At 39.2% G+C, this 25,875-nt stretch overlaps 3 protein-coding genes across 4 annotated transcripts; 1 reads left to right on the forward strand and 2 right to left on the reverse strand.

Moving 5' to 3' along the window:
- Window positions 1-3,379: 3,379 nt before the first annotated feature.
- Window positions 3,380-9,703, reverse strand: ywhag2 (3-monooxygenase/tryptophan 5-monooxygenase activation protein, gamma polypeptide 2). Of its 2 annotated transcripts, XM_070905270.1 has the most exons (3): window positions 9,617-9,703; window positions 5,492-6,137; window positions 3,380-3,399 (listed from the first exon to the last, which is right to left on the reverse strand). In XM_070905270.1, the coding sequence occupies exons 1-3, from the start codon at window positions 9,701-9,703 to the stop codon at window positions 3,380-3,382; spliced, it is 753 nt and encodes a 250-aa protein (XP_070761371.1). The 2 variants fall into 2 exon arrangements, with proteins under 2 accessions (XP_070761371.1, XP_070761372.1); XM_070905271.1 differs by lacking the exon at window positions 3,380-3,399 and having other exon boundaries at window positions 5,481-6,137.
- A 3,796-nt stretch (window positions 9,704-13,499) lies between these two features.
- On the forward strand, window positions 13,500-15,053 carry LOC139285423 (RIMS-binding protein 2). The gene is made up of 5 exons (XM_070905987.1): window positions 13,500-13,718; window positions 14,107-14,276; window positions 14,644-14,740; window positions 14,836-14,907; window positions 14,988-15,053. The coding sequence occupies exons 1-5, from the start codon at window positions 13,500-13,502 to the stop codon at window positions 15,051-15,053; spliced, it is 624 nt and encodes a 207-aa protein (XP_070762088.1).
- Window positions 15,054-21,268: 6,215 nt separating this feature from the next.
- ca4b (carbonic anhydrase IV b) lies at window positions 21,269-25,042 on the reverse strand. Its single transcript, XM_070906322.1, has 8 exons — window positions 24,952-25,042; window positions 24,700-24,744; window positions 24,449-24,613; window positions 23,940-24,085; window positions 23,727-23,819; window positions 22,939-23,005; window positions 22,496-22,659; window positions 21,269-21,454 (listed from the first exon to the last, which is right to left on the reverse strand). Exons 1-8 carry the CDS (start codon window positions 25,010-25,012, stop codon window positions 21,269-21,271), a joined length of 927 nt encoding a protein of 308 aa, XP_070762423.1. The 5' UTR covers window positions 25,013-25,042.
- Window positions 25,043-25,875: the final 833 nt, after the last annotated feature.

The raw sequence follows: 25,875 nt of genomic DNA on the forward strand, positions 1-25,875 counted from the left end.
TCCTTATGTATATATAAGTTTTAATTACTTGTGAGTCAAACTTCAGGCTGTTTGTTCTCCAGCTGCTGCCAACCAGTGTCCAGTTCATAGAGCTGTCACTTTTGCCCCTGAGCCCCCAAACTAGCTGTGACAGCCATGTGGTTTGGTTGATGATGAATGACTCAACAGCGACTGTGAGAAGCCTGAGCCACAGGAGGTTAAACGCCTTTTAGTGCAGGACTTTGTAGACAGCAAGAAATGCTGCATTCAGTGTGGAGTTAACAAAAGAAATCCATAGACTGCAACAAAGCTCAGACCTTGTGATGACCCTTTGACAAAAATCACTGACCTCATGTCTCCTAAATAAAGAACAGCAAACCAAGGACTTGAGAAAACAGGTAATCTGTTGTTAAAAAGCCTAAAATAACCACAAGAGAAGAAAATGGGTCGCCTTTATTGGACTGAAACAACAAGCTGAGTTTACAGCCATGCTAGCAGCTCTGTGAGGCTGTACTTAGCACAGCAGTGCTTTGAGCTAAATGCTAACATGCTCAAAGTGACAATGCTAAGATGCTGATGTTTAGCAGGTATAATGTTTACCAAGTTCACCATCTCAGTTTAGCATGTTAGCATGCTAACATTTGCTAATTAGTGCTAATCACAATGCATCCAATAAAAGTCAGGGGATCACCAAAGTCCTGTAGGTTTCATCCTCTGGGGTTCACTAATCCATCCAATAGTTGAGATATTTCAGTCTCAACCAAAGTGGTGGCCCAACCGGCACTGCCTTTCCCAGTGCCACACCGTTAGTTTGTTCCTATCAGGCTAGCTGATTCCCCCCGTTTCTAGTTTTTATGCTAAGCTAAACTAAATGGCTCCTGGTACTGGCTTCTTATTGCCCAGACAGACATGAGAGTCTTCTCATCTAAGTCTCAGCATTTATTTCAGCATTTCTTTTTATTGTATTTCCCAAAATGTCAAACTATTTCTTTTAAATCCTGTGTGTACATACCATCGTCTGTATACAAAGTATTTATATACAGTATATGTTACATACTTTCCGCTTAATTGAATCTGTTATCCTGTACCTGACTGAAAAAGAGGAGGGGATCTGTACACAAATATCTTGCTATAAACTTGAAAAGAGCTCATGAAATTCAAGGAAGACAAAAATAACCTCCCTATATCAACTTCAAGAGACACGTGGCTTCCACAGTTTATTTTTAATTCATCATCAAAGATATAGGTTCTTTTATATCATCAGGACCTTTTCAATAAGATGCTGTTGAAAGTGGCATCACGGTGAGCGTCCATTGATGCTAACGAGGAATTCGATCCAGTGATTTAGAGGACGATCGCCTTTGTGTGACATAATTACGGCTCGATGATCACTTGTGCCTTGTCATCCTGGCCTCCCCTCAGGGAAATAATGCTTCATGTGATGAAAGCGATCCAACAGAGCAGTTATTGTATAAGTGGAAGTGAAGCACGGTAACAATTTTCTGTTTTGTATGTATCTTGTAAATGTCACCTTTAAATCATCACACCATTCAAACCTTCTCCAGGGATGTAGGTTGCATCAGTTAAACTGGTTTAGCTTGAATAATTATGTACAGTATGTTTAATGTAAACTGCATGAAGTATACATTATTCTATGAGGGATTAGTTATACTTTAATTTGACAAAATCTGTCATTAAAAATACTAAATTAAATTTGTACCTGCTGGAGATGTCCATCAGTAGGCCCCAGTGTGTGTTGGGATTTATAATGTTTACAACATTTACCATTTACCATTTAACATTCACCAATAATGATGACACCAACGTCCCTGAAAGTGTAGCACTGCATTAAAATACAGGCTGGAAGATAGGTTGGTGCTGAATCCTAATGCCTCCTGTGTGCTTTGAGCTTTCATTTTTTACAGGATGCAATAGGTGTCTGAGCAGTGCAGCAAGGAGCCGGGCTAATAGTGGGATACTTATTATAGCCCTAGCAACAGGAGCGGGATTGGTGGCTGCGGAGAGTGAGCCTGTCAGCTATTGGCTGGCGCAGAGGACCGCTCAAAGCACAGAATTTCATCTCATGAAAGGTTCAGTGCAGCAAGCTGCAGCAAGAGGCGGCAGTCTGAGGGCGGGCGACCCAGCAGTTTGCCACTTCAGCTTATCAATCAGTGTGAGGGCTTGAAACACACAGATATGCATAATTACTCAGATAAACTTGAGCTTTGGGTGTAAAAGTACTTCTTGCATGTAAATGTAAAAGCCTCAGAGAAGCAGATTCTCCTTCCTTTGTCCATCATGAGATGCATGATTTTATTTTATTGCAGTGCTCCTCTGCTGTGATAAAACCTGCTGTCTTTTGAAGCAATATTCTTTGATCTATGCCCTAATTTAGTTAATAATTAGCAAAGTGGCCTTAAAAAGAGCCTCGTTTAAGGCATACTGTTGTGTGAGCTGGCAGCATCTCTGCACTGCAGCTAACGCAGACTCCATCTCATCCTGTACGTTCACCCACAGACACTCAACACATGCAGTGGTACAGTACACACACACACACACACACACACACCCACACACACACACCCATCCAGATATGGATGCACACACACACACACCTGTTTTATGACCCACAAAGGGTTACATAAGGTCATACTGACTTCCTGTATCAATGTGTAGGCTGTAAAACTCAACAGAAATGTTGTTCAGTAATGAACTTAAAGAATGAACAGGAATGAGCTGTGGTGTTTCTGGTATGACCGTAAATGGCTACAGAGAAAAATGAAAATATAGAATAATACTGATAAACAAATAACTTTAATGGGCAACAGATGGCAACCAAAAATTCCTCAGAGCATACAGTTTGTATCCATTTTCAGCTATCGTCCCCCTCCCTCTTGATAATTTCCAGTAGGTCAGTTCTTCCTTAATCTAATTCGTAATTAAAATCTAATTCTTTTCTCCTCATTTCTTGTATTTGTATGTTTTCATGTCATATAAACAAGGAATCAAACATCCAAAATAATGAAAACTTAAAAATAAAATCACAAAATAATTCAAAAGGAACACAATGCATGTTTTCTTGGCAATGAGTGAAAGTCTCCTGACATGGTTTTTTCAAAAAATATTAAAACAAAAAAAAAGTGAGATTTCCACTTGTTTTAACACACAAAACTTAAAAATTTAAGTGTAGGACTCGACTCCATTCGAATATTCATGTGAGCAGCTGTGCAGACTGGCATTAGGATTTCATGCTATTTGTCTGGCGAGCCTTCAAGACCATCAACTTCATACTACGTTTAAAAATAAATCAAAGCAGCTGTGACAAACAGTGTGAGCTCGTGGAGGCTGACTCATAATGGTGACATAATTGGCATACATGAACGAGGCTGTGTGACTGACCTTAAGGCTTTTGGTTTCTCTCTTAAGCCATCACGTCTGAGATAAAAAATAAAGTCCCCGAAACTGCCATCTATTAGGAAAAATAAAGTCCCAAAAAACTGCCATCTGTATGAATATATTAATGTAATAATCTATAGAACTAGCAGCATTATGAAGATAGATCCGTTCAGCAGCTTTCTGTGCTCTTAAGCAGCTTCCTAGTGTCTAAAGTTTGTTCTGAAGACGTGATTTCTCACATTTGCTAATCAATAACCAATTCTATTGAATTGCTTATGCTTTCCCTGTGACTCTACTTGTGCATTGGTGTTGAATATTCATATCTTATGTGCTGTACAGAGAGCAGTACCATCTGACACCGATGTAAAAGTGAGGAACCATTGACGGGAAAATGTTACATCTTGCACACATGCTTGCAGGAACTTCAAATACTGGCAGATAAATCCTTTTTTTCCCCTGTAAAGGTTAACTTGCAAATGAGGCATATTAAATAATGATACAGGCACAAAAAGAAAGCACATACTGTACTCAGGGCACAAAACAAAGCATCAAAATATTTTTTCCATAAAAACAAACTTTTTCTCATGGGTGACGATACAACAATACACTAGACCACCACGGAAATGGTGCATGTATAATTTAGTCATAATCTTTTTTATTATCATAGCTATTATTTCGGTTCTTGTGCAACTGCTACATAATGACTCACATTCAAGATATTTTGTCACTCAGGAACAGCTAAAATGTATAAAAACAAACAAACGGAGAAAAAAAAGTAGAGTTTCAGAAATAAAATATGGTCCATGTTTGTGAATTCATAACAGAAACATTGAGCCTGAAAACTTCACCATTATTAAAACTGGATAGCATGACAGAAAAAAGTACTTAAATACTGTTCAAAGAACAAAATATATCATAATCATACTTCAATGTGACAGACACCAGCTGGTAAGATTAAGTGATCACTGGTGAGTTTTTTTTATCTTCCTTTTTTTTTCTTTCATTAACAAATTAAATACACATATTGCATGTCACTATAGCAACGCCCATTACAGGTCAATTTTTACGATCACCATTTTGGTATAGCAAATCAAAAACCATAACAAAAAACGAAATAAATTAGAAATTAGAAATCAACATCAGACAAAGCCTGTTTTTCTCAATCATATGAATACTTAACACCCACAGTATAAGTTAATAAAGTCAAGCTACTGTATATAAATACATCACCAGCATGCACAATATTGAATAATCGATATTATTGTTGTCATCATCTTACACTGAAGAAACAGTATAGTAGGCAAGTGCATTTAATAAAACAAACACAGAAGTAAACCACAAACTCTGAAGCTGCTTTTATGTCTTTTTTTTGTCTTTTTTTTTGTTTTTGTTTTATATTGTTAAGTCTCTGCCTTTAGTTAATCTTCGCCTCCAAAAGAATCTATGGTTCCAGTGACGTAACAGACTAATCTGTGAGAAGCCAAATACACTTTGGACAGAAGGAGGGGGATCAATTTTGTTTTCTACCCAGTCCTCATTTTCACTCCTGTGTGATTTATCCTTTAAAATTTGGGTGAATTCATCTTTTTAAAACTTTCGCTTTTCTTGTTGTTAGTGTGGGTTTAACATCAATGGCTTTCGGGGGCCCCTTTCTCATATATAGACTACTACTGGAACCAATGCAAACTACTTTTGTGAGGCATTCCCATTCAAGCATTTTCTCTCTCAAGTGACTCAAATGCATCTCTTATCACGCAAAAACCTAACTAAGCAGCTTATCTTGACAGAACAAGATCAGTTCCTATGCCAGTGTGAGGCTGCCATTTCAATCCAACAACAACCACTTCAGGCTGATTGACTGACATATCAGTGGTTTTGGCAAATGTCAAAGAGAAAATCAAGAAGACGGAGGCCCCTTTCAACTGTATATATATTTCTATATATATTTAAACTAAGATTTAACCTCCACTCTCACCTCTCTTTTGATTCTTTTCTTTTAACACATGGAAAAATAAAGAACTGCTGCTGCGGTAGTATCATCGGCAAAAGCGGCTGCCAAAGTCCACCGGCCCTTCATATATTTTTTTTCGAAGTGTGGTTTCTCTTTAATTGTTGCCCTCTCCTCCCTCGTCATCCTGCTGGTCACTTGTCCACAGTGTCAAGTTGTCTCGGAGCAGCTGCATGATGAGAGTGGAGTCTTTGTAGGAGTCCTCGTTGAGGGTGTCGAGCTCGGCGATGGCGTCGTCGAAGGCGGTCTTGGCCAGATGACAGGCCTGCTCCGGGGCGTTCTGGATCTCGTAGTAAAACACAGAGTAGTTGAGAGCTAAGCCCAGACGGATGGGGTGGGTGGGCTGCATGTGCTCCTTGCTGATCTCGTGGGCCTCGTTGTAGGCCTTCTCCGACGACTCCACCACGGTGGCCCTCTTCTCCCCCGTGGCCACCTCGGCCAGGTACCGGTAGTAGTCGCCCTTCATCTTCAGGTAGAACACCTTGCTCTCGTGCTGCGTCTCGCTGCAGTTCTTGATCAGGAAGTTGTCCAGAAGGTTGAGCACATCCTGGCACACAGCCTCCAGCTCCTTCTCAATCTTCTCCCGGTAGGCCCTGACCATCTCAATCTTCTTCTCATTGCCATCGGCCGAGGTCTTCTGCTCGATGCTGGAGATCACCCTCCAGGAGGAGCGACGGGCCCCGACCACGTTCTTGTAGGCCACAGACAGGAGGTTCCTCTCCTCATTGGACAGGGCCTCGTTCAGCTCTGTTACCTGGAAGAAGGATGACAATGGACCATTTAGTCACCAGCTGAAGAGCACAAGCCTTGATTACCAGCACCAGACTGCATAAACATTTAAAAAAAAAAAAATGAAAACATATCATCCAAGAAAATCTAACAATATTACCAGAGTTTGGCAAAAATGCCATCATTTTATGGTTCTCAACAGCGAAGATTTTCTGCTTTTCTTTGTTTTGTATCATTGTAAATTGAATATCTTTCTGTTTTGGATTATTGGTCGGAAACAAAGAAGCATTTTAAGATGCCACATTGGTGGGGGGGGGGGGGCTGTGGCTTCAGGGTTACCACACCGACCACGAACTGCAACGGATCGGTTCGGATCAACCCTGGCCGAGGACCCTTGTTGCATCTCTTTTTTTCCTCGTTTTCTGTCATCTCTCTACATAAAAATCCCAAGAAATTATGCTTTAAAAAGAAAAGGAATGAGGGAAATTACAAAGGGCATTTTTCCTGTTTTACAAACCAAATGATTAATCAAATACTCAAGAAAACGCTTGACAGAATAATTGCTGATGAAAACAATCGTTAGTTGCAGCCCTACTTATTAAAAAAACACCGTCTGTTTATGTGAAACAATCTGGACTAACAGTGCACAGCACAGAAGATGACAAATATTCCCAGTTTCCATGCCAGTCCATTAATTTAGCGCACCAGTAGCTCCAGCAGCCACATGGACAGCTCATGCTAGTTAGTGAGAAAAATATTCAAGATAGTTGGCGGCTGTGGGGGGTTGGGAAAGGAAAGGGAGGGAAGGCGAAAGGAGGGCTGGAGATGGCTAAAATGTTCCCACAAGCTCTCCAGGCAGCTGCACTGTAAGTGAAAACCATCACTGCACAGGCGGTTCACGTGTCCCAGTGACCTTCTCTCCGGCTCAAACTGACCTTTTTACCTGTCTAAAACACCACGACGTGACATCACTCTGAGTTAGATTGTTAAATTTAGATTTTGATGGATCAGTTTGATAGTTGGGTGCTTGTCAAAGACACTATGTTACTATAAAAAGGTTATTACTCAGGGTTATTTGATTGGAGAAGCAGCCTTGTGTTGGAACATGGTCTGTATATATATATATATATATATATATATATAAGAAAAACGTAGCTTAGGTTTCAACTGCTTTTTATCTGAACACTTGTCATTTCTCAGTTTTGACATTTGCTGCTCGGGCAGAAGAGCACAAAGATGGCGCAGGATCGCCGACGTCACACAAACTGAGTGGATGGAGAGCAGAGCTCGACCTATAGAGATGGGGGCGCCTTCATTCTGCCTGTCCAAAAACTGCAACACAAACCTACTGCATGCAAACGACAAGCATGTGGAATTTACAGTCAAATTAAGCAGATTTCTATTAATCAAGTGACTCAACTGTTTTTTTTTTTTTAAAAACAAATTGGTCATCCCTCTAAATATAATATAATCTATGATTGGGAAGCTTACTACTGCGTCAACTGGATTACAGTTATGCTGATATATTTAATAAATTAGCTGAAAATGCATCAAACTGACACAAATATCGTGATTTCAAGGGCTTCACTGACATTAATTGTAATCCATGACAACTACCAAGATCCTCTTTTAGAGCTAAAATACCTAGAACTGAAACACTTAATCAACTAGCTGATCGACAGAAAATGAATCGGCAACTACTTTGATAATCTGTCATTCGTTTTAAATATTTATTTCGGCATAAATGGCAAATATTCACCAGTTTCAGCTTCACAAATGTGAATATTTTTATGTGAGTCTTTGATGAAAGCAAACTTAATATATTTGGATTTGGACAGTTGCTCAGACAAATCAAGCCATTTTGAAGATGTCACTTGTGATTAAAAATATAGAAAAAGTATTTTTTAATCTAGCGATTAGAAAATGAATCAATAATGGAAATAATCGTTAGCTGCAGCCCAAACACATCCATGAATATTCTGCCTGAAAGGCTGCACCAAAGGCTGTTACCATGAGAATAAACCATATATATATTTTTCTTGAAGAACACAAAGGTGATCAGTTGTCGTTTGTCGTTTCTGGCTGCAGTGGCGAGGGATTCCCTTTGATTAGAAAGTGAGAGTACACACCCCTGCAAAAGGGCCCAGTTTGGACCGCACTGACATGGCAGATTGTTTAAAGGGAAAGGAATCCCTCCCTGCACACACATCATCCCGCCTCCTGCAACCAGAAACCGCCGATGACAAACGATCCACGGGGGGCTCACTCCATCACCCCCGAGGAGAATAAGACAAAATGTACCTCGCTTTAAAGCAAGTATGACGGTTTGAATCTATATGTGAGCTCATACAGGGCCGGCTAAGACTCCCAGGATGCCATTGGTTCCAGTATGAGCTGGTGTGACACAGCAGTTTTTTTTTAACCCACTGGTGAATCCAGTTCCCAGAATTTCTTAAGGGAGGGCAGTGAGGAACAAAAAAGAAAAGCAGACAAAGGCTCTGTCCTGAACACTGGCCAATAAGAGCTGAGAAAAATCCAGTGAGGAAGGCCACTCATGTCATCCTCTTTGCATCAAATATTAGACCCCTCAATCAGGGTCATTAACCCAAGATGACTTCAAAATTGCTGCTGGGTGTCAGCAGGAATCTGACACAGCACATGTATGCATGTATGAGGAGTAAAGCGAACAAGGGAGGGGAAAACAAAGCCCACAATCAAATCTGATCACATTGACTCACTGCAATATGACAAAGAATATTCTAGAGAGATTCTGCTGCCTCCTACGTTTGTGTAGAGGAAAGAGCAGTTTAAGGGCTCTTTCTTTTGGAGCATTTTTATAAAGCAAATCATGCTCAAAGAATGCCTCTAAGCCTTTTAAATTAGTATGAAAAATGAGCTGATTTTGATGATGTATGTTATTTTAATTAATGTGACAAAGAGAGGAAGAAGAAGAAGAAGAGGAGGAGGAGGGGACAGCAGCAGTTGATGGGCTTTTTCCGAGCAACCTCACATGGCTCCCAGCAGCAGCAGCTTTAATAAATTCAGCATAAAGGAAGGAGGGGAGGTGGGGGGAGAAAAAAGGAAAAAGAAAAAAGGGGGAGAAAAAGGCTGCAAATGCAATATAGCAAAGACATTATATGATACGAGCCTCTCACTGAGCGAGAGACGAAGCTCAGGCCTGTATGCATTTCATTGTAATATCCCTTCATTGAACGGGCACGGCCGACAGAAAGGCACCGCCCAAGGAGCAGACGATTTGGACTCGACTCAGGAAAAAAAAACACAGGCACTGAGCTGTCGATGAATTGGCGACGAGACAATAAAGATACTAAACATTATTTTTCCATGATGCCTAATTGTAATATCAAGCCGGCGTAACCGCAGATGCACATACAGCCAACGCGGTCGAGATTGCGGGACGCGCCTTTACGCAAACAGAGCAGTGGTAACACATTCTTCATAAAGTCAAAATGATGATCTTTTTTTGTTGTTGAGTGGACTTACCGATTTCATAGCAGCTGCCATATCATCATATCTCTCAGCCTGTTCAGCCAGCCTGGCTTTCTGCACCAGCTGCTCGCGATCAACCATTTTTTAAATGATGTTTGGTTGCTGTGTCGAGCTGCTCTACTTGGGTTTTGGGGATGAAATGATTGATATTTTAAATCGCAATGCAGTGAAATCCTACGCGAACCTAATGCTGCAGCTGTTCCCTGCTGTCTGTCTGTGCTCCGTGCAGACGGGACACCCTCTCCTCTCTCCCTCCCTCCCTCACCCCTCCTCCTCCTCCTCCTCCTCCTCACACACTCTCTCTCCCTCGGCTGCGTCATCACTCAGAAAGGTGGGTGTCTGTGCCAATGATGTAACACTCCTTACATGGGGACCAGAGGGCCAGGCCAGTATAGGGATGGATGGATGGATGGATGGGAGCAGCTGGGCTAAAAGCCTTGTGGGAAATGGAGTCCTCTGGAGCCAGATGCCTGTACAAACTGACTGACGATGGGAGGAAGATGCAGGAGTGACACAGCATCTCTCTGTGAGGGCTGCTTGTGGGGCAGGGGGTTAAAGGATGATGGTCACCTCTTGTTTCCAACCTGCAAATGGTTACTTGGGCTTGTTGTTGCTGGTCAAGGCTGAGCTAATTTTAGCTACTTGCTACTAGTTTTGGTAGTTTAATCTGTAATGGATCATATTTTATAAACTGATCACATGTGGTCTTGAAAAGTAACTGTAGCTCTTAAAATGTAGTGAAGTGAAAAGTATAATGTTTTTCTCTGAAAATGTAGTGAAGTGGATGTATAATGTAGCAGAAAGTGCAAATACTCAAGTATGTACTTCAAAATTGTACTTAAGTAAAGTACTGCAAAAGTTCTGCATCAGAAATCCTACTGACCTTCTCATCTTTGCTTTTGGTTTGGTTACGTGTTAACCGCCCTCGGGGTCCTAAAAAACCCAGTTTTTGATAAATTGCAAATCTGCCTTGGTTAATAAGGCCATACCGTTGTTATTTATCTTGTGGCCGTGTTTCATAGAGGGGCCTAAGCCTGTCAGAGGCTTGCCTCAACACTTTTATGATTATTTTAGTTTACTGTGTGTTTGAGGGGGTGTCAATAGGAGTCTAATGGCAAATCTCTTAATAGGTTAATACAGCCAGGCCTGTGAAGGCCCCAATCCAGCCATGGTCCCACCAATCCATCCAGGGGCAGCACAATGAAGATATACTGGTCATATGACGCTGGCAGTGCCTGTTTGAGCCCTGAGTACTGTCTGCAGGTTGCATACAGCCCTAACACCCTTTATCATTAAGGTAGGGCAGCCTGTATGTAGCCTGAGAGGCAAACCCATAGCAAAAAAACAAAAATTTGCAAAGCACTTGATGCTGGTCGTTTAGCTCATTGCTTTGACAGTAATAACTGAATGCAACTAAGACGACAACATTTTTAGCAACTCTGATCTTCTCTCATCTGGCTTCTATGGCAGCTGGACAGTAAGAGGACATTGTTCAAATAGACTTAAGTAATAAAATCAACCAGAAACAATCAAAGTGAGGGGGACATGTGGCCCCAGGTCCTGAGTGTTACCAACCATTTCATGGTAAATCAGTTTTTACTGTCCATGCTTGTAACACGAGAGTGAGCCTCAGTGGCCCTGAGACCAGTGGGGTCAGATGTTTGTGTTCCTGGACAGCTCACAGAATGAGAAGTGGCCTCAAACTAAAGGGCAGACAAATAAAGTTTTATTAGGAGTCCTCAATGGTCAAAATCTTAGGAAGCTGCTGCTTGTAGCCTTACCACCATGGTGACAAGTAGAGGGTCTGATGGGGACATATTTGGGGAACCTCGGGATACTTTAGTGTTTTGGGAGTTGTTGGATTATCAGAGGATACATAACACGGATTGAATTTGTGCTGTTCCTTGTATTTTTTACTTAAATGCCGCACATACCTGGCAGGGATTTCTCTTTATGGCAAAGCTGAAAATTTAAAAATTGTTGTATTTTTCAGAGTTGGTAATTGCCTTCTTCTGTGCAAGAGAGTCATTCATGTCATGTTTCATGTCTAAATTCATGTTATGTCAGTGCTTAACAATGAGTTTGTGTTCTGCTAAACAAGTATGAATTTGAATCTCATTTGGTTGCAGATTCCTCCATATAAACATAAAGGCATTGTGTCAAATTAGATCAATTAGACCTTTTCATTTCACATTTCATAATTTCTCAAGGTGAAGGATTAAGGTTTGGTCTGAAGGCTGCATTGGATTTCAGGACTAGATGATTGTTTACTATAAGCATAATTCCACAGATTCTGATATCCTGGATAGACATTGCTAACAACATCACTGTATCCCATATTTTGACTTAAAATTTCCGCTATTCTTTTAATCATGACAGTTATTTTTGCAGGGAGGCTCACGGGACGTCACTGAACTGTAATATGAGATCACAGCATTTCCTGCGATGCAAAGGGCAAACTCTGCTGGTAAGGTTGGATTTGTGCAGCTTTTTTATAAGAAGAGAAAGCAGAACATGTTCATCAAAGCCCAGAGTTTTATATCACAGCATCTTTCAATTCAGCACCACACAGTTCGAGTCACGGGTTACAGTGAGTGTAAAATCAAACTAGCAATATGAGCTACTTAGAGCAGATGAAGAGACAAGTGTTCACACAGCTCCCTCTTCTGGCCAAAAATGGAAATGTAAGTGTCTGAGGATGAGACATCATGTTCTGCAGTGAGTCGAGACATCAACAGACACAAACACAGCAGAGGAGAACAAAACCTCTGTTAATCACAAAACAAAAGACAATCAAAGGCTATAAGCTTAAAATCCTATGTGTGGAATTTAAACTAAATACATTTAAAATAAATACAGGAATATAAATATCTAAAACAAATCATTCTAAAAGTAACAAGGCTGTACAAAATCATAAGGAAATGAGATGCCTTGAATGAAAACTGAAAACCTAATTAACAATTAAAGGGGAACACACACACACGTAGGAAATGTTCAATGCTGTTCGATGTGTCCACCTATATCATGTCCCCAATTTCCACCTTTGAGTTTTTCTCACCTACATCTCTCAGTCCTCTCTCACACACAGATGATTGTTAAACCTTCCCTTCCACTGCAGGAGGAGATTATCACCTGCTGACCTGGCCAGAGGTCAAGAGAGGAAGTGTTGACTTTCAGTGACGTGCAAACTGGGTCAAGTCATGATAGGAGGAGGAGCCAAAACAAAACACTGCCTCTTCACACTTAACCTCTGCTTGATGCTTCAAAGAATATGTGAACTATGAAAGGACATTGAGTTTTATTCACTTTATTTTATTGTGTGGTTTCACCATCTGATCTTGTGCCAAGTAGATGCAGAGTAAATTTTTTTCCAGGTTTACGAGAAAAGTGAGATTTTCAATGTGGTCTCAGACTTTTGGACCCCGCTGTATATTGTAACTCTTTTCTCTAGCTTTATATTCCTGGGAATAAACATTATTATTTTTCAGTGCACATTTGGAAAACCTCTATTTCCACAACAGTTTTTCTCATATATGCATTTATTATACAACCTTTAGTAACATTTGACAGACACTAGGAGATCTCTCAGCTGCCACATCTTACAAGTTAGAAGCAGCCTAAAAGGACTGCATGCTATTATCTGATCCTGATAACATATTAGTGATTTCTTTTGCAACTTAAGACCATTACTTTGCATGGCACAGTCTTGCAATGCAACAGGCAGTGCTGGACTAATGGATCTTTCCACTTGCTTCAAAGAGGATTACTGTTCCTTCTGCTTGGCTTAGTTACCTCAAATTAGGATAAGGGTAAAGAGAGGTCTGCTGGCTACAGCGGCCATCTGTCTGTGGACAGTCGAGCGCTCACGCTGCTGTAAATGGAGAGTCTGGAGTTGGATGTTTTGATATTTCCAGACGAAGTGAGGATTGCTACCCCGGAGGAACTCAGAGAATGGGACCTTGAGACTGCGAGCCAGGTGTCCATACCCACCGTTCGACTCTTTGTGGCTCTTTACCCCTACAACCCTGCTGCAATGTCTCCCAACTATGACACGGCTGCAGAGGAGCTGCCTTTTGTCCCAGGCCAGATAATCAAGGTAAAAAAAAAAAAAAAACGTGCCGTCTTTTACATTTGCAACATCATGTAAAAGTCGTGCAGGTAAAATGGTTTACAATTTTTTTATTCTTCAAGCGTACTACTCATGACCATGTTTGAGTTCTATTTCCTCACTTCATCAGTTGAAAAGCTTCTTCGAAAGAACATGATGGTGTTTCCTGTTTGTGCTAGATTCAAGCCAGCTGAGTGTGTACGAAGATATGAGCTTTTTTTCTTTATTTCCTGTCACCATTTCCAACTGATTGATGTGATTTGCTGCCTTTTCAACTAGTTTGTCTACTGCAGCAACGTGCAGACAACACACACATTTTTTTTTGTCTTTTTGTTCAAAATAAAGTAATAAAATGAATTGTCTCTGCATTTATTAGGTGTTTGGAGACAAAGACCATGATGGTTTCTATCACGGTGAGTCTGGTGGTCTCTCCGGTTATGTGCCAAGCAACATGGTGGCTGAAATCCCAGTGGACGACGAGTACCTGAAGCATCTACTCATGCAACAGGGATTCCTGCCTGTGGACCACACAGGTATCAACCCTCTGTTTCTGCAGGACACTGTGCTGTAACACTCTGGCAGAACAGTAATGTGGGGGTGAGAGGGAGGCTGCGTGCACTGAGCCGCTCCCTGGGGTGAAGGTTTGTAACTGAAGGAAGTTACTAAAGTTGCAAAAACATACTATAAGAAGAAGTAAAAGTAATACAGAAATCTGTATTACAAAATAACAAAATTAATCACTTGAAAATGTGAATGAAAAGATTTATTATTTCATTCAGCGCACTTTCTCAAAGGTTAGCTGTTATATCATTGAGGTTTGTGCAAACAGATTCTCTATTTTAGCATTAATATGATTTCAAAGGAGTGTTTGTGTATTTTGGCCCACAGGTATGTCTTTAACGCCAGATCTGAGCGACGTGGCCAGCATCCCTGATGATGTGATCGTTCGACGAATGGTGGCCTTGTTTGACTACGACCCATGGGAGAGTTCACCCAACATGGACAGTGAAGTAAGCGCTATAATGACACATGGACCACAATATGATTTAACCACTTCCAAAGAATCCAGTCTTATCCTAGTTTTTACTCTTTTTGTCTCTCAAAGGCTGAACTTGGCTTTCGTTCAGGAGACATCATATATGTGCTGGGTGACATGGATCAAGACGGATTCTACTATGTGAGTGTCAGCTCAATGATTGCTACCTAGTTCTTACACTGTCTTTTGCACAAAAGTTTAACTTTCACCTCAATTTTAAGGGGGATCTGCATGGACGACGAGGTTTGGTTCCATCAAACTTCCTGCAGTTGCTACCCTGGGATTAGAAGAAGACGCCACGCTATAATAGGATGTTTGCTACAAATGCCAAGTCTCAGACACAGTGAGAAATCAACAGCTTTACTCTTACCAGCGTTTTTATGTGTCAAAAACATATTTTTTATATTTTAGTACGGCACTACACCTGCTTTAGATTGCAGATCAATGAGAGTCTATGCAAATAATAGTTAACCCACCAGTATTGATCAGGATGCTGCAAAGTGAAAAGAGTTCTCGTCATACAATTCAGTCAGATGATTCATTTATTGAAAGATTTTAACAAAACAAAAATCATTTGGTGAAAACAAACCACAGAAAATTACAAATCATGTATATTTTAAAAATCAAAAACGATGTGAAAAACTCCCTGGAGAAGATCTTTAACTCTCTTACTATTTGTCTGTCTACATTCACATAATTATTTCAGTCATACCTGATGGCAATGGATAGATTATTAGCCTTAATAACACGCCTCTAGTCTTTTTGCAGACCAGAGTGTAGTGAATATAGTGTGTCCATATTTGCCTTATACCCTGTTTATATATTTTATATAATTTGCTCAAAGTTTCTTCATATGGAGAAATTAGGAGAAAATATTATTTTGTTTTTGAGTTTTGCTGAAATTTTTATGTAAAAAGGAAGGAAGTGATTAATGTTGTAATCCTGTTATCAAAGCAAGAACTGTAAAGCAGAAACTGAAAATAAACTATCTTGAATTCGTACAATGCTTACCTTCTTTCTTTTAACTATAGATCTCAACTACTTGTTCGTACTGGTTTATGATTTTACTATGTTAATAAAAAAAAATCTATTCACATTTCATGTTCAACATTATCCAATCAATTGGTAATAAATGAACACAATTCAAGATTAAAAGACAAAAGCAACAGAGAAATTCAGCTGGTTTTCATGAGGGGCCTACAAGTTTTAAAATCTTTCACACAGTCCGTTGGTTTCTTCTTTTTCATTTCTCTGCAGCCAACAGTACACTCATCCATAAAGTAGGAAACACTACACTGTGTAGTGAAGTTTAGTAGTGCTTTCTACTTTATGGGTGACAGCACTGTACATCAGTAGCTTCTGGTCGCTCCACCGCAAACACTGAGGACATGATGGGTCGAGTAAAGGCAATTCAATGTGACACAAAGAACATTCTCTAACATCATTTCATACCTGAGAAACATGAAAACAATTATCAGTTGCACCCGCAATATTTGACAGAAATGTTGCTTAAAATAACTCCTGTATATTTCAGTGCATTTTAATTTGAAAGATACGACAAATTAAAGCAGCGACTGTGAGATTTTTAAAGTCACTTGCTGTCAGGGTCTTACCAGCGCTTGGACTCCGAGGAAGAAAGAAAACCCAGAAGTGAACGTGATCTTTTATTAACCCAGTCTGAGCCACGTGGTTAACACAGGAAAAGCTCTGTCATACACACACAAGTAGGCACACACACAAACCACGCATGCATGAAAGTGTATGCAGATGTGCACATGCTCATGCACACACACACGCGCACACACACACACACACACACACAGTGGTGGGAATGTACTTAAGTGTGTGAACATGTCTCTTCTCTCTCTAAAGTAAAGACTTATCTGTTGTGAAATATTTGAAATGTTTTCATGTTTCTGGGAAGTAATTCTTTTGGGAGATGTTTTAATTTATTGTATGTATGACTTACTACCTGCAGCAGGTGGTTATAGGTCCAACTACTTCATATATTTTTGTTTAGTGATTCGAACAATAAATTTCAATGAATTCACAGTATTATATAATTTGTATGTACAATCTTAGAATCAAGTAACTGTACTGAACTAAAGTACATGTAACTAGAGTAACTGTAGCCATCAAATAAATGTAGTACAGTACCTCAGAACTTACCTTAAATTTTAGAAAGTGTATTTAGTTACTTTCCACATCTGCACACACACACACCCATGCAAATTCAAAACCTACACCCACGAAGCTCAGGCTGACTGCACCACCGCTGCCAAGTGTGAGCTCATCCCTTTTACGGACATACAGTTACAAAGCGACACCTGCTTTTAAAAGAGAAGTCAGACACTGAAGCAGATATTGATCCCAGTAATAATTTATGTGGATGTGTATCAGTTATCTCAGGACAAAATACTCTTTACTGATGCAGCATTGTAGACTTTGACTGAAGCAGCAACATAATGATAAAAGATCAAAGTAAATGAAAGAGTCTTAGCTGATTTATAGATTGAGGGAGCTCATTTTGGAGATGTTGGAGCTGTTAAATATTTATGTTCGCAAAGGGAGTATGGTGCTCCTCAGCACTGTCCTCAAGTATGTCATATTTTACAGCCGTGCAAGTCCGAAATCTTTTTGTGTAGATTACAGGAAGCGATTCATATCTTGTTTATATTTCTGAGAACTCATTCACGCCTGCATGTTTGTGACAAGGTGTGGGTGGAGGTTAGTGGTGCAAGATTCTTCCCTATCCCAGCAGCAAATGTGCAATATGCTTGCAACAACAGAAACTTCGCAAATAGAATAGAGACGGGCCTGTGTCCTCCGTTGTCACGACAACCCAAACCTCAGAGTCACACCAAATGAAATAAGAGGAAGTGGGGGATGGGCGACGCGCACAAACCGAGAAAAGATGTCCTCGTGAGAAAAAAAAGAAGAAAAGACAAGCAGACAGTAATGTAGCAGATGAAAAAACAAAAAGTTCAATCTGCTGCAATGAACCAGATGCTAAAAGCCAAACAGCACACACACATAAAGGTAAAGGTATTTGTTTAAGATAATGAGTCCAAGTGTGTCCAAGAAAACAAGGAATGGACCTCTGCAGCAAACAAGCATGACTGTGCATCCTGCAGATTATCTCAGCACTGTTGCACTAGACTAGAGGATGTGCTTGCCTCAGACATCTATTCCTGTGCAACACGGGATTATATCCAAAGTGATCTCCTCGAGTACTTAGGGTGATATAGATAGCGTCAGGGTGCCAAAAACAAGCGCAGTATCTAATGACCCCAGTAGGTATTATCCTCTCCGGTCGCTGCTTAGGACTGATTTAATTATGTTTTACCTGTGATGATTGATCTCAGACAGGGAAGCAAACTTCTTCTGTTGTATACTGGCAGCTGTGAATGTACCTTGTCTTTGAAATGAATATTGCAGTTGTTTATTAAATCAAAAAATGTCATGTCAAAATATTAAACTGAACCATGTTTGAACAGCAGCTGGAAACTCTGAATCTATCAAATGTATGTGTACATACACCGTACCACAAAAAGCCACCATTCCTGTTTCTGTCCAGTCAAACATCCAAATGTCTAAATGTCTGAACGTCTTTCTCATTACATCTTGGCTGTGGGTTTGTTAGCAAGTCATAAACAGCGAGAACTGAGAACCATAAAAATAAAATATTTGAGGATATTCTTTAACCTCCTAAGACCTGGCATCCACATGCGTGGACATCACATTTTGGGTTATACTATAATACTTAATTCTGCTTATATGGAAATTCAAAATTGTCCCCGTATGCGGAACCACATCATGTCAACAGATGATGCTTAGTTTTTATACTTATCAGGTCCCAATAAGCCCAAATAGCAAAGAGAAATTAAGATAGAACTTGGGTCTTAGGAGGTCTTGAGAAGGCATGAAAAAAGACATCTATGTAACACCTTGAGGGAATTTCTTCAAATTTGGCATAAATGTCCACTTGGACTCCAGGATGAACTGATTAGAATTTGATTATCAAAAGTCATAGGTCAAGGTCGCTGTGACCTCAAATTGACAAACACGTTTTTGGCCATAACTCAAGAATTGATCCGAAATTTTTAACATAATTTCACACAGATGTTAAATGGGATACAACGATGAAGTGATGACATTTTAGCCATAATTTAAGAATGAATTGGGCGATTCCAGACTTCACACATGCTGACTGGGACGACACAATGAGCAAACAACAACTAGCACAGTACAGGCTTTCTTCATCTCGTCCATTCTGCCTTTCACTTCCTGCCTCATTCTGAATTTCAATTGTCATCAGAATCACGTGACTGCAAACAACGTAATGGAGCGCGCGAGCTAATCATGATCCTGTGAGTGAGTTTCACCTACAGCTCATCTAAAACTGCCAGCAGACAACAAAGTACCACATTTTGTGTAGCTATACTCAATAAGAATCCGTCTTTACATAGTAATCAAGTACATGTGTGCCTGTTTAGCCAATACATCTATGATAATCCTTCATTGATCAGCTCAACAACGTACATTCACTGGAATCATACATATGTATCATCAATCTCGTGATAACTTCCATTTAGCCACAAAAATACACTTTATACCTTTTTATTCAGCTCCTTCCAAATATTCACTACATATATTATATGAGTCTGGATAGACATGGATGTAAACTGCAGCTTGACCGGTTGGCAGAGGCAGACAGTTTGTAACTGAGCTGCCCAGAGTTGAATGCAGAATCCAAACAGACTTTCAGATTTGTTAGGTGCTGCCACGTAGTGGATATTAGTGGAAGTGACACTTCAGTCACAAAAATCAAGCTATAATCTGGAGTAGAGAACATCTTCAAAATAAAACTGACAGTATAACACATACGATGTAATTTCAAAGGTGAAAATTCTTTATTCTTTATTTGGATCCCCATTAGTTTCCACAAAGTGGTTGCTCGTTGTCCTTCACAATACATCACAACAATGAGAATTATAATACACTGATCCAATGATCTTTGCAAAAAAATGTCAGAGAGTGACCAGCAATTACCAAGTATTATGATGATACTTGACCTTTTAAGTCAATATAAAATGCTTTATGATGTGTTATAATTATTGTTGTAAATCTTACTCACTAATCACTCTAATTATGAGTGCTTATAACTATAATTATACAGCGCTATAAGCAGAGTAGAACACACCACAAGTATGTTTATAACACATTATAGGCATGAGTGTCACAGAAAGTGTTACTAACAATGGTTATAATGATAACTGCTATCTAGGCTGAAGAATATGTTTTTTGTTTGTGCAATTGGAGCCAGTAGAGGGAGCTCTCACTGATACAAGTATATAGTTCATTACAGTAATCCAAGCAAGGCATGTACAACTTTATAACACAACATCCTCTGTAGCTGAAGAGAACAGTTTGCCCCTCAAAAGGCAAAAAAAACAAAACTAAAATTAAAAGCAGGTATCAAATTTGCACTTTATTTATTCATGAATTGCATAATGTTTTACAAACAGCTGAGAGGAAACAGTGTGTGCCAAAGTCTGAAGTGGCCGATCTGCCAGAAAGTTCAGAGTTCAAATGTCTGCAGGAGGGAAACACTTCAGTATCACAAGCGATTGTATCGGGATAGCATATCACAAGAGACAGTAAAACAATATCAACTATTAGTCCCCCTGTCAGTAAATTGTCCTGGATCCTCCTACATGGTAACTTTGCCATCTAAAGTAATTGATACCTAAAACCTTGTAGTTGGTCTACCTGTGACCCTTGTGGTTTGTGGCTGTTAAGCTCCACTTTTGTGGGGGGAAAACGCAGTAACTTCGCATTTGTATGTTCTTTTTCACCTCATGGTGGTAGCCAATATGTATCTAGTGGGAGTGGCACCCACTGATTGGCTGGCTACTTGTGTGGTCGCCGCTCATTCTTGAACCCAGTGGCAGCGTCTTACTTGGCTCTTTCATGTATAAGATCTGGTTTTACTCCACATTTTGACCCAAGTTGAGACCTTTTTTATCAGTAGTCCCAATTTGTTGCAACTTTATTATGTGTAGTGCTGGGTTCTTTGGGCAACATTGCTGGATGCCAGACTTGTGTTGCTTTTCTGAGTCTTGTGTTCTGTGCATTTAGTTGTGTTGTACCTAAAATACAGCCTGAGTCAGTAGCACTCTAAGTTTATTTCGATGAATAAATAGTCTGGTGGAAATTTGTCACAGTGAGCTCAGGTGTTTTTATATAAGTTTTATTGTGTGTGAATACTGTCAGTGAACTTCAGTGCAGTTTGTTCAAGACATAAATTGTGAGTTGTTAAATCTACATATTTATGAGTATGAGGTTGTCTTTGTACCTAGACATAAAATCGCACACAGTGCATACTGTAGATTCAGACAGATCATTTACTTTTACATATACAGTACATTATATTTCATGTATTTGACAATCATCAATGGACAGCAGTATTTATTCATAAAGGTCAAATTTAACACAGCTTTCATCCTGTTGTGTGCAGGGAGAGTGCACTGGATACCAGTACTGACATGATGAGTAACACAGTGCTAACCACAGCAACATGGCCTCCGGAGTAATATACCTGCCGTCCATTCAGGGGCTGCACTGGCCTGTAGGTTTTGACCATCTGCTTTCTATCAGGAAACTGAAGCTGGGAGAATGCAGCGAGCTGTAACGAAGAGGAAATCACAACAGGTGAAAAAGTACTCTGCAGGGTGATAAAATGGCAAATCCTATAAATACACAAGGTGGGTGCAGAGGTAGAAGAGCTAGGCTGCTCAAAATATTTACTTCTTAGCCTCTCTACTTAAAGGTGTCGCTCACAGTGATAACCCTGCAGATAATGATCACACAAGTTGCCCTCAACTCTACATTTTAGCATCTTTCAGCTCATTTACTGCTATATTATATTATGATTGATAAAATTCATGAATTCATGCTGAAACTTGCCAGCTACCTCAAGTTATAGCTGGTTCCCAGGGCGTTAGAAAGGAAAGGCTGACATTATTCACTGAAGGTAGCTAGCTAACGTTAGCTCAATAACTTTACGTTAACCACTGCGTAGGGCTATCAAAACATTAACATTAAAACTCAAATTAGCTGACGCCTTGTTAGGTATAACGTAGTCACCAACAAAAAGTAGACGTAACGTTAAAATATAACTTTAGAGTGCTGCATTTCAAAATAGCGCTCTTATTAATTTTTCAATCATATTTTACACAGATCTTTTTGTTTTCATCTGTCGTTTAAACTCGCACAACAGTTTATCTGGAACTGCTGCGTCTACAACTTAGACTTGGATTCACCAGGTGGCCAGAAACACTACTCCTGAATTAACTTTATAAGGTGACAATATGTCAATGTTGTGTTTATCACATGTAACATTGCCCCTAAATGGCCAACAAAATCCCCATGTATCCCCCTGTATCTCAAGCTTTCGGGGGGAAACTCTTTAGATTACGATAATGAAACCAGGATTTTTGTCATTCTTCCTGAAAAGTTAATATTTTGGAGATACAAGATTTAGATATAGTGAATTTATCTCATGTTGACTATACAATCTAAATCTGCAGCTTTCTGATACATTTGTATGTAGTGGAGTATAATAATAAAATATCACCACCTCAGTGTTACACTAAAGTGCAGTACTTCAGTAAATGAGTTACTGTCCTCCTCTGGGTAGATGATGCAGTGTTGTGACAATAATTACCTGTTTCCTGCTGAGAGGAATGGTGCTTTCAAACAGGCTCCAGACAACAGCTTCAGCACAGTTTGGTGTAGTGAGTGAGCCATCATAGCGAAAGTATTTGGTCATATTCTTCTGAGGAGGAATGAACATTTCCAGGGACACACCCCTCAGTGTCACACTGTTGGCTGGTTTTATAAAACATTAACAAGACAATGATGATGTTGTGAGATATCTATTATTAAACAATAAATAGGTTCAAGGTGACAACTTCATTGTTCTAATCGATTTAGCTATGGTTGAGGTGTAAGAAAAAGTGTTTTATGACATTGTGTTATCTCAAAACAATTGCACTTTAGCCTAACGCTGGAACAATCAGCAGCACATTTAGGACCCTTTAGTCAATGTGACTGGAAGATAATGAAGCACAATTATCTTATTTTTCCATGTCAGCAGATATGACTTACCGGGTTGTGTGATATATTTCAGAGCATTAATAAGGGGATCAAATTTCTTATTTGCAGACTCTGACTCCTGGAATGAAAGAATAAAATGTTCAAGTAACTTAAATCACATTTTTGTAAAGGTTGGGACAACGTACACTAGATGTTTTGATTCAAATAGATTCTGGTGCTTATATCACACAGGGCTTTTCATCAGTCCCTGGATATATGACAATATAGAGAAGGCTCTGGATGGTAAATTGATGCTTTTGGTCCTGATTACCAAGACAGTTCTCTTAAATGCGTTGGAACGATAAAGTTTATTGAAGTTTTTTTCTACTTTTTACACAATAGAATAGAAAAGGGTTTTCTGTTGTCTCTCTGTTACTTTTGATCAATTATCACAACATTAAAACTGGCCTTTATAAAGTTACTTATTAACTAATAGAAATTGCTGGTAAATGCTTTGTTTTACAATGTGTCTTTTGTTGAACACATTTTGGTGTACCTCAAGGCACGATTCTTGGGCCACTTATTTGTTTATGTTTTCAAATTCAGACCAAATGGAGGTCATTGTTGATGGTGTCTCTGGATAAATACTATTATAAGTTCATTACCTATTGTACAGCTAGAACAACAAATACCCAGCTGGAAGAAAAATGCCATTTAGTTTTATACCATACTTCTCCTAAGATTTGGTGTGAATACCTTTAATTTCACAATAATGCTTTTTCATTCATTTTAATCTTAGTTATAACAAACTTCCATTTTAACCTCCACTTTTTTATTGCAAGATAATCAAATAAAATCACCTGAAAGACAAATCCGAGAACAGCCACACCTGTGCGGTCTCTTACAGCCTGGGATAAAGAGTCGTATTCTTCTTTTATGTGGACAATATGCATCTGTAGATGGCATAAAATAATTCAATATTTCGTTAATTTCATTTTCTGAATACAGTACACAAAATGGCTTTATCACTTATAGTGCTGATTATAACACACTTCCATCTACATATTTCTTACCTCCATTGGAAATTGTTCTCCATCAATTGTGTGTTCGGACCCCGGACCTCCATCTTTGCCCCAATGCAGGTGAAGTTGGTATGCCTTGTATGGTACAGCCAGATTTCCTCCTTTGATCCTCATACTGGAGGGCAAATCCAGTTCAGCTGGAAAAACATTCAAGTCTTCATTTCAAAATTCGGCAAACATCATTTGGTGATAATTACAAAGGCCCTTTTGGATTTGTCTACACTGGATTATCAATGTTTTGCAGCTTATTCAGGCTCAAGTATCTCAACTTTTGCACATTTAATATTCTTATTATACCAGAGGACATGGGGCTTCTTTGACAATTATTATTATCCATTTTGCTCCCTCTTGTATCATATAAGATCATTATCTCTGTGGTTTACAACCTTATGACAGTCAGTTAGATGAGCTGATTTAAATCACTCAGAAGCACACTGACTTACTGTCTTTTTACCAAATCTTCTTTTTCAAGTAAAACTGCAATTATCACAAAGACGTACCAGTGTGACCGTTGTTTATGAGGCGGCCATGAAAAGTGTCTTGATAGCCAATGAAGTGAAAAGGAGTGAGACGTTCATCTAGTAGCACTCTCCTTGTAACAATGTTCACTGGAGACTGAGCTCTGCCGCTGCAGTGCTGTGAAACCAATCCCCATACGTCTGGACCTGTGAAGGCAAGAGGATGAAACACAAACTACATATTTTCTTCTTTAATGTTAATGTTAATGCCAGTGGCTTGTCTTGAGGTTTACCTGTGCAGGTGTGATTGCATGTAACTTCAGACTGGTAGCACCAATCTACAAAAACAGGTTTGTAATTAGTAATTTAAGTAATTTAATAAAAAATTAAAAAAAGGGTTAGGAGCTGAGGAATATTTCCCAAACAAGCACAAACACTTTTGCCATTAGTTGAGTAATATTTGATATCATGCAACATTTTTCAAATTTGTCTAACTTAACAGAATTATAATCAATTAATTTGTTTTTATTCCTTTAGGAATGTACCTGCCCCTGAGACAATCTCCATGGAAGATGCAAACAAAAATAAAACAGTTGTGAGCAGCATTGTAAATCTACTGTATCTGTCCGAGTCCGCCTGCACTGAACGTTTTGGAAGATGATACCAGAAACAGAAAGAGTTCAAGCAGCCTGTTATAAGACAGGTAAGCCCATCTTTCAGTCCCGCCCACTGCGCATGCTTTGGTTTTTATGACTGCTGATTCCTGTGACTAATGATACATAACAAACACTGATATCTGAAGACTGATGTTCACAAGATAATGAATGGACCCTTACTCACAGGGTTTGGCCTGAAAACTCACAGCTTGAGTGATACAGTTTAGATTAGTTTGACAGAGAATTCATCCACCTGATCAGATATGGTGAACTTATTAAAAATAGATTTGCTTTTTTTCTTTTTTAGTTATCAGTAAATCACAGATGGTAATTCATCTACAATTACTACTACTGTTGGTATTCTGTTACTGCTGCTGCTTTTATGAGTAATACTGCTACATTTACTACTATTGCTAGTGTTTCTACTTTTAATATATATATATATTTGTTTTAATTAGATTTCAACTAGTCTTTTAACTTGCATTGTGTTCTGTGTCTGAATGACAGCCAAACATGGATAAGTATTACATCATGGAGAATGTATATTGTATGTACATTTTTATAAGAATATATACATTAATTGCATTTCTAAGCATCTGTCACAAGGGCTGGATATTGATATTATTAAGCCGGTTGTCCTTTAGGGAAAAAATCTTTGTGCATGATATTTTGTGTAAATTTATATTAAATAGTTTCAGTTTTGGGAGAAGGAAATATCTCATGTGCCACAACTACACAGAAAAATAGTAGCATAAATGCACACTTATAAACTCTTTACATTAAAAATGTCATCATTGCATCATGAAACAAAGG

This window comes from Enoplosus armatus, chromosome 5 (genome assembly GCF_043641665.1).
Source record: "Enoplosus armatus isolate fEnoArm2 chromosome 5, fEnoArm2.hap1, whole genome shotgun sequence".
NCBI classification, from domain to species: Eukaryota; Metazoa; Chordata; class Actinopteri; order Centrarchiformes; family Enoplosidae; genus Enoplosus; species Enoplosus armatus.